Genomic DNA, 9,199 nt, shown 5'->3' with positions numbered 1-9,199 from the left:
CGGCCCCGCCCCCTATCAGCCTGATCAATCACAACTGCCATCCCACCTTGGCCTGATCAACCACAACTGCCATCCCACCCTGGCCTGATCACCCACAACTGCCCTCCTCTCTTGGCCTCTAACCGCCTCTACCTGACCCACCACCATGGCTTTGTCCAGAAGAATGTCTGGAAGGTCTCCTGGCAGGTCTCCCAGTCTAATTAGCATATTACCCTTTTATTAATATAGATAGAGACCTGGTGCATGGGTGGGGGCTGGCTGGTTTGCCCTGAAGGGTATCCCGGATCAGGGTGGGGGTCTTGCTGGGGTATCTGGCCAGCCTGGGTGAGAGGCTGATGGCTTTTTGCAGGCTGGCCACACCCCCTTCAGGATGGGGGGCCCCACTGGGATGCCTGGCCAGCCTGGGTGAGGAGCTGATGGCTGTTTGCAGGCTGGCCACAGCCCCTTCAGGGGGGAGGGGGCCTGCTGGGGGGCCTGGGCCAGCCTGGGGGAGGGGCTGATGGCTGTTTGCAGGCTGGGCACGCCCCCCAACGGGGACCCTCACCCCGTGGGGGTGTGGCCAGCTTGGGTGAGGGGCTGATGGCCGTTTTCAGGCTGGGCACGCCCCCCAGTGACCCAAGCTCCCAGCCTCTCCTTTTTTTCTTTTTTTTTTTTTTCAGCGCCTCCTTGAGCAGAGGCCAGGGAGGGCTGGAAGCAGGAATCTGGGATTTATTTATCTTCTACAGCTGAAACTTTATATCCTTGAGCAGAGCTCAGGGCTGGCCAGGACAGGCGGGAAGCTTGGCTTCCTCCATCGCCGGGGGCAACCCAAGCCTCCTGCTCGCTCCAGCTCCATGGCCGCCGCCATCTTAGTTGGGTTAATTTGCATACTTGCTCCTGATTGGCTGGTGGGGGTAGCAGAGTAATGGTTAATTTGCATGTTCCTCTTTTATTAGTGTAGATAAATAGCAGAACAACAAAATGAACACATGTAAATCCATTCACAACTTAAGAACTAGAATATTCCATTTGCGGGTGTGTGCCTCTGTTTCTCCCACCCTCCTATCTCCTTGCAAATATACTCCTACCCTGTATTTGATGTATCAATCCCTTAATTTTTTTGAGTAGTTGCATGACATATCTTTGATTCTCTAAACAATATGTTTTGTTTAGCTTGCTTGGAACTTTATAATTATATTCTACTAAATGGAATTTTCTATGATTTTTAAAACAGTTTAATATTACATTTCTAAGCTTCACCTATGTTGTTGTCTGTAGCTTTGCTCATACTGAGGAGGAAACTGGTCTAGCAAGGCGTGTCAGGCCATAAAAACTGTGAACAATGCACTGCCCTGGGTGGGGGAGGGTTGTTATGCTGGTGCCAGGATGTGACCTGATACCTGGGGGCCTTTCTGCAGGGCCACGAAGGAGGCAGGGGGCCTATCTGCAAGACAAAGACCCCAGCGGGATATATATAGACAGGCTCTCTGCATGTTTCTTCACTCTGATTTGGAAATTATTCCCGGAGTCCACTAGTGTTAATAAACGGGGTCCCTCCCTTTCTCTAGGAAGCGAGCTTGGTATTTCTTTGGTCTTCTGTAACAATACCTTTTTGTTGCAGTATATTCAACCATCATATGAATATTTTAAAAATTATTTATCCATTCTCCTCTTCTCAAGGTTGCTTCTAGTTTTGTTTGCTTGCTTGCTTTTGTTAATACAAACAATTATACTATGAACATTCATGTATGAGTTTGGGAATATATGTGTAAGAATTTTGTTAGGGTACATACCTAAGAGTAAAACTGTTCAATAGGATACATGGGAGTTGAACTATGCCAAACTGTTTTTCAAAATAGTTTTATCAAGTTACACTCTGTAGGGTGATTTTTTTAAATTAAATATGTTTTTATTGATTTTAGAGAGAGAGGAAGGGACAGGCAGAGAGTGAGAAACATCCATTGGCTGCCTCCTGCACGCCAAGGACTGAACCCACAACCCAGGCATGTGCCTTGACCAGAAATCAAACTGGCAAGCTTTTGGTGCATGGGACAACGCACAACCAACTGAGCCACACTGGCCAGGGTTGTAGGGTGACAGCTAAGATTACCTGTTATTAAATGTCCTCTTCAAGCCTTAACACTGTTGGACTTATTAAGTTTGGCTATCTACTAGTTATAAAATGTTACCTCATTATGTTCCTAATTTATAACAAATATTAATTAATTATTTTTATAATAAATAATTATTTTTAGAGAGAGAGGAAGGGAGGATAAAGAGAGAAACATCAATGTGAGACAGAAACATTGACTGGTTGCCTCCCATACACACCCCAACTGGGGATAAAACCGTGGGTTTGTGCCCTGACCAGGAATTGAATCTGCGACCCTTCAGTGCATAGGACATTACAACCAACTGAGCCACACTGGCCAGGGCTGAAGTTTTCTTTCTTTTCCTAATTGATTTTAAAGCCTTTTAAAAAACATTCTATATATTAATTCCTTGGTCATAATGTATTTTGCGGATATCTTCTCCCAATCTGCTTTTTTCACTTTCTTTATAGTGTGTTTTGACAAACGAATGCTCTTAATATTAATGTCATGGAACTTTTCAATCTTTCTTTTATGGTTAATGCTTGAATATCTTGTTTCAGAAATCTTGCCATAATCCAAGGTCATAAAAATATGATCCTATATTCTCTTATAAAATTGTTAAAATTTTACCTTTTAGAATTAAATCTTTAATTCTTTTGAATTCATATTGTGTGTGTATATATGAATGGAATGAATTAAGGAACACAAATTTATTTGTATCCGCTTGGAAGGAAAGTTAAGGTTTCTTTGGTTTTTAATCTTATCCTCTTTAAACTATCCTGTTTATAATGGCCCACTGCAATTAATCAAAAAGCCCCTCCTTTCCTAATAATCCTCCTTTCCCAGAGATCTATAATATAACAGGTTTCCATAAATACATGAGCCTAGTTGAAGACTCTATTCTATTTCATTGGTCAGCTGGTTGGTTCTAGGAACAGAGTCGCACTGTCTCAATGCCTACAGCTTTACAATAAAACTTGATATCTCAAAGGGAAAACCCCAGACTATTTAATTCTTCTTTAGAGAGTTATTGATTGTTCGTGGGTCATAATTCTTTCAAATACATTTTAGAATCAGCTTGTCAAACTCATAAAAAAGCATGTAAGATTTTTACTACAATTGTATTGAATATATAGGTCAATATAGGGAGAGATGACATTTTTATGATATCAAGTTGTCCTCTTCATACGCATGGGTATGTATCTCTATTTAAATAGGACTTCTTTAATATCTTTCAATAACATTTTATCATGTTCTCCATTCAGACTTTACCCACCTTTTGCTGGGTTTATTTCTAAATACATGATAACTTTTGTTACTAATATAAATGATATTTCTATTTACTTCCAGTGGGTGAAAATGCAACTAACTTTTGTATACTATCTTCTATCCAATGAAGATGCTAAATTCTACCATTACTTACAATACTCTGTAGACTCCTTTAGATATTTCAGGTAGACAATTATATTATCTGCCTGAAAATAGTCTTCACATTGCCTCAGATTAAAAGACATGAACTAGACCTGCTGGTATGGCTCAGCAGTTGAGTGTCAACCCAGGGACCAAAAGGTCACTGGTTTGATTCCTGGTCAAGGGACATGCCTGGTTTGAGGACTCAATCCCTAGCAGGGGGCATGCAGAAGGCAGTCAATCGATGATGTTTCTCGTTCATCAATGTTTCTATCACTCTATCCTTCTCTTCTCCCTTCCTCTCTCTCTAAAAATAAATAAAAAACATTTAAAAAAAGACTAATTATATGTGGACACCTCAAGATTAATAGCATTTCACTTTTACAGCATTTGGAAACAGTCAAGTAATAGACTTTGATTTGTGAGGGAAAAGAATAAACAAACCTGCATGGTGAAGAGCATCCAAAAAGCCCCGAAACCAGCCTTCCTCCTGGAGCTCCAATAGGAACTTGAGAAAAAGTGTAGCAGCCTCCATCACACCCTTGTTGTTTTTCTCAGCTTGAATATACTGCACCGCATCTACAGAGAGAAGCAAGAGTGATTCATCAAACTGTAGAACCATTAACCATTGTGTTATTGGTGGGGTGCTCTCTGTGGCAGCCTCTGTAACCTGTGGAAGTGGAGTTCCTGCGATGTTGTAAGAAAATGAATTTTCTGAGACTCTTGAGGGAGGAGGAGTGATCTTTATTTCTGTGGAATTGAACCCCTGGATTTCCAATGTCCCATTTCCCTCCTTCCCACCATGGAAAAAGTCCAATCTTGTCTTCAGCAGGCTAGAATTAAGGCCACTGCCCAGAGTCTCCACTTCATATTAAAGCACAGTCCAATCCAGCATCTGGCTAGCTGAGCTTGTGTTCCCAGCTCCAGTCCATTGCATGCTTAAGGCCACATGGTGGGCAAGTGTAGGTCAAACAGCAAGAGAGCTCAAGAGCGAGCAAGAGCACGAGAGAGAGGAACTCTTTGGGGACTATAACCAGGAGCTTAACCAATTAACCCTTCAAGACTTCATGTGCTTGCAGTGGCTTCACCCCCTTAGCCAATTATCTTTTTCCCAGGGTAGACTGGCAAACAAGGACCTTCCCTATGACACCCAGACTTCACTGCACATGTGCTTATCTTCCTCTTTGTTGGGTTCCTTCCCCCAGTGATCTGCAGGGTATGGACAGGTGGTTCCCTGGGAAGCTTGAAGCTGTAGTTTCCTGGTGAAGCTGCCCAGATGACCATGCTTATTATGTCTGGCCTCCCCTTTGCTCTCTTCATATTATTATTATTAATAACTAGCTAATTATGACAATAACTGAAAGAAAAGCCTGAACAGGGTTGTCAACATTTATGAAGTGGAGATGGAAACTGTAACAAAACAGCAATAGAAGGCACAGCAGGAAGGCAGCAAATTCTCTGCTCATTCTTCACCAACCCTGCCATCCTTTCTGGAAATTCTCCTAGTTTGGTATGAAGTCTAGGAGCACACTCTAAGGCAGTTCTAAGGAAAAGGAGTTTATTGGCTTCTGCTCAAGATGGCGGAGTAGGTAAACAATGTGCTCACCTCCTCCCTCGACCACATCAAAATTACAACTAAACTACAGAACCATCACTGAGAATCACCTGAAGTCTAGCTGAAAAGAAGTTCTATAACCAAGGATATACAGAAAAAGCCACATCAAGGGAGTTGAGAAACAAAACGATTATTATAAAGAAAAGAAGTTTCTTAAAGATATATGAAAAAGTCTCCCACAACAAGGGCAAAGTCATGGTAGTTCTGGTTTAGATGGAAGAAAGGCTTCTTCCAACATTTTCATAGTCTCTTGTTCAAAAGTCTGAATTAACTGTAGGACTAAGAGTGTGAGGATAGGACCACTCCATAGCATCAGTAACAATTACAGTGGACTCAGCAAGCAAAGTTAGAAATAAACAGAGATATTTTCATGGTCCTTTTTCCAGGTTCTTGCTAAGACAGTAGGCAATATGGCAGAAAAGAGAAAGCAAGAGGAGCTAAAGAGAAAAAAAGTGAGGCCAGGTAGCAGGAAAGTACCCACCAACCAGCAGGTTGTCATACACACTTTGTACACTAACTCCATGTCTGAGGTGGTAATCAAACCGTTGCCTTCATTATGACCTGACATTTGGTAATTTTCCACTTTTCCCCACATTGCCAATGGAATGTAAATCCCAAGGGAGTAAGCCAGATGTCTGGATGGTCAACCATCATATCCTCAGGGATTAGAAGAGAACATAGCAGGTAACAGATACTCAACAAAGGTATGCTGAATGAAAGGAAGGGATGCCTTCCTTCTCTGTCTTAGCAACAATAAAATTCAATGATTTTTAAGAGTTGTGAAACTATCACCATATCTAATTTTGGTACCATTGTAATTAACCTAGTATTAATATCAGGAACAAAGGAGCAAAGAAGGCCAAATATTACAGGCATGTCATTTGGGCAGCTTCACCAGGAAGCTAAAGCTTTACATTCCCCAGGGAGCCACCGATCTGTTCCCCACAGATTGCAGGGGGAAGGGACTGGACAGGGAGAAGAATATACGGACGCATGCCCAGTAAAGTACCCGGGAAGGTACTTGTCTGTCAGTCACACCTGGGAACAGATCATTGGCCAGAGTGGGCATGGCCACTGCAAGAAGGAGGACATTTGGGACAGTTAATTCTCTGAACAAAGAAGCACTTGTACTCTTGGTTCCTCTTATGCTTTTGGGACTCTGATTGCTCAAGGTCTGCTCCCCAGTATTCGCCCTCATTAGTGTTTCCACTCTCTGACTGAATCCTGACTGATAGAATATACTTGTCACAATTAAGGTTGACCCATAGAATCCAGAGCTTCCAAGAGAAAAAATAGGAGATACAGAAACTTTATCAATCTAATAGAAAACAGAAAAAGATGGGGAGAAAGCAAAAAGTTTATGGACCCATGTATATGAACTGCAGGGGTGGGAAAGAGATTAACCAGGAACTTATATGCACATATGCATAGCCCATGGACACAGACAGTAGCTGATGAAGGCCTAGGAGGGGCCGGTGTGGGGTGAAGGGGGTCAATTGGAAAAAAACCAAAGGGGTGGGAACTGGGAGGAGGGGAGTTATGGGGGGGAAAAAAAGGAGGAACAAATGTAATCTGAACAATAACGATTTAATTAAAACAAAAAAAGTTGCCTCTGGTGCGGGACTTGAAATAAAGCCTCTATGGTACCTTTAACATTCAAAATGAAGATAATATACATAGTGTTCTTCAGCTTGTTTTTTGTTTTACTTATCTTTAAAAAAAATTTTTTTTTTATTGATTTCAGAGAGGAAGGGAAAGGGAGAGATAGAAACATCAATTACACCCAATAGCAGACCAGAGGAGCGCAAGAATCAAGTCAAAGATTTGAAATGCGAAGAAGCAAAAAACACCCAACCGGAAAAGCAAAATGAAAAAAGAATCCGAAAATATGAAGATAGTGTAAGGAGCCTCTGGGACAGCTTCAAGCGCACTAATATCAGAATTATAGGGGTGCCAGAAGATGAGAGACAGCAAGATATTGAAAACCTATTTGAAGAAATAATGGCAGAAAACTTCCCCCACCTGGTGAAAGAAATGGACTTACAGGTCCAAGAAGCGCAGAGAACCCCAAACAAAAGGAATCCAAAGAGGACCACACCAAGACATATCATAATTAAAATGCCAAGAGCAAAAGACAAAGAGAGAATCTTAAAAGCAGCAAGAGAAAGAGACTCAATTACCTACAAGGGAATACCCATACGACTGTCAGCTGATTTCTCAACAGAAACTTTGCAGGCCAGAAGGGAGTGGCAAGAAATATTCAAAGTGATGAATAGCAAGAACCTACAACCAAGATTACTTTATCCAGCAAAGCTATCATTCAGAATTGAAGGTCAGATAAAGAGCTTCACAGATAAGGAAAAGCTAAAGGAGTTCATCACCACTAAACCAGTATTATACGAAATGCTGAAAGGTATCCTTTAAGAGGAGGAAGAAGAAAAAGGTAAAGATACAAATTGTGAACAACAAACATGCATCTATCAACAAGTGAATCTAAGAATCAAGTGAATAAATAATCTGATGTACAGAATGAACTGGTGATTATAATGAATCAGGGACATAGAAAGGGAATGGACTGACTATTCTTGGGGAAAGGGGAATGGGAGATGCGGGAAGAGACTGGACAAAAATCGTGCACCTATGGATGAGGACAGTGGGTGGGGAGTGAGGGCGGAGGGTGGGGCGGGAACTGGGAGGAGGGGAGTTATGGGGGGAAAAAAAAAGAGGAACAAATGTAATCTGAACAATAACGATTTAATTAAAACAAAAAAAGTTGCCTCTGGTGCGGGACTTGAAATAAAGCCTCTATGGTACCTTTAACATTCAAAATGAAGATAATATACATAGTGTTCTTCAGCTTGTTTTTTGTTTTACTTATCTTTAAAAAAAATTTTTTTTTTATTGATTTCAGAGAGGAAGGGAAAGGGAGAGATAGAAACATCAATGATGAGAGAAAATCATTGATCGGCTGCCTCCTGCAGGCCCCACACTGGGGATTGAGCTTGCAACCCAGGCATGTGCCTTGACCAGGAATCGAACCATGCCCTCCTGGTTCATAGGTCAATGCTTAACCACTGAGCCATGCCAGTCAGACTAGAATTTTTAAAGACATTTTACTTATCTTTTGGTTATTTTTACTGTGGTTGCATTGTAACTATAAATTAAATCTAACATATGCATTAAAAACTATCCTACCTATGCACTCCCACAGCATACTATGGTTTTCCATCAAAGCACTTGCCACACTTTATTATCTATTGTTTATTTAGTTACCTGCCTTCACATATGCACTCTAATCTCAATCAAGGCAGGGACCATTTCTATCTCGTTCACTATGAATTCCTTAGTCCTAACATGATGCTTCCTATTAGGTTATATATGCAGAAATATGGGTAAAATATCTCCAATGCTAGCATAAGGCCTGACACATGAGTTATTTGTTTATTGAATCAATATGAAAGAATGGAATTCACACCAGTTTGTTAGTGTTTCACCCATTCCAGGAAATTCTAAAAGAATGTCTTGCATGGGCTTACAGTCTTCAGGGGCGGAAGCTACTCTGTGGTCACTAGGATGTTATTTTGTGACTTCACTCTGAGCACAACTAGAAAGTGGAGGTTCACTGTTGGTGGTATACTCTCACTCCTCACTCCACAGCCTGTGGTCTGGTTTTGCAGACAATTAGCAGAAAAGTTATCCAACTGCTTTTTAAAAATATATATATTTTATTGATTTTTTACAGAGAGGAAGGGAGAGGGATAGAGTTGGAAACATCAATGAGAGAGAAACATCGATCAGCTGCCTCCTGCACACCCCCTACTGGGGATGTGCCCGCAACTCAGGTACATGCCCTTGACCGGAATCGAACCTGGGACCCTTCAGTCCGAAGGCTGATGCTCCATCCATCCAGCCAAACCGGTTAGGGCGGTTATCCAAATGCTTTAACGCAATTTCCAAAAACTGACTCACATCAGGAAAGGCATGTAGGCACTTGGAGTGTGAAAAGAAATTGCCAGATCCACTCACCTCAATTCCCTCCCAGTACCATCTCCCTTCTGTTTCCCAAAGTCTGCGCTTACCTCCAGCACACAGCACATCAATG

General features: G+C 41.7%; 1 protein-coding gene across 2 annotated transcripts in view; it reads right to left on the bottom strand.

The window, feature by feature from the left end:
* The window catches only part of DDX58 (DEAD (Asp-Glu-Ala-Asp) box polypeptide 58), a 22,589-nt gene that overhangs the window by 10,886 nt on the left and 2,504 nt on the right, over window positions 1–9,199 (bottom strand). For both annotated transcript variants that reach the window (XM_014534255.1, XM_005859564.2), the window contains exon 2: window positions 3,927–4,061. In XM_014534255.1, coding sequence (XP_014389741.1) covers window positions 3,927–4,061 — 135 coding nt within the window. The remainder of the gene's footprint in view (window positions 1–3,926; window positions 4,062–9,199) is intronic.

Source organism: Myotis brandtii, unplaced genomic scaffold (genome assembly GCF_000412655.1).
Source record: "Myotis brandtii unplaced genomic scaffold, ASM41265v1 scaffold1270, whole genome shotgun sequence".
NCBI classification, from domain to species: Eukaryota; Metazoa; Chordata; class Mammalia; order Chiroptera; family Vespertilionidae; genus Myotis; species Myotis brandtii.
This window is presented reverse-complemented; position numbering and strand designations above follow the sequence as displayed.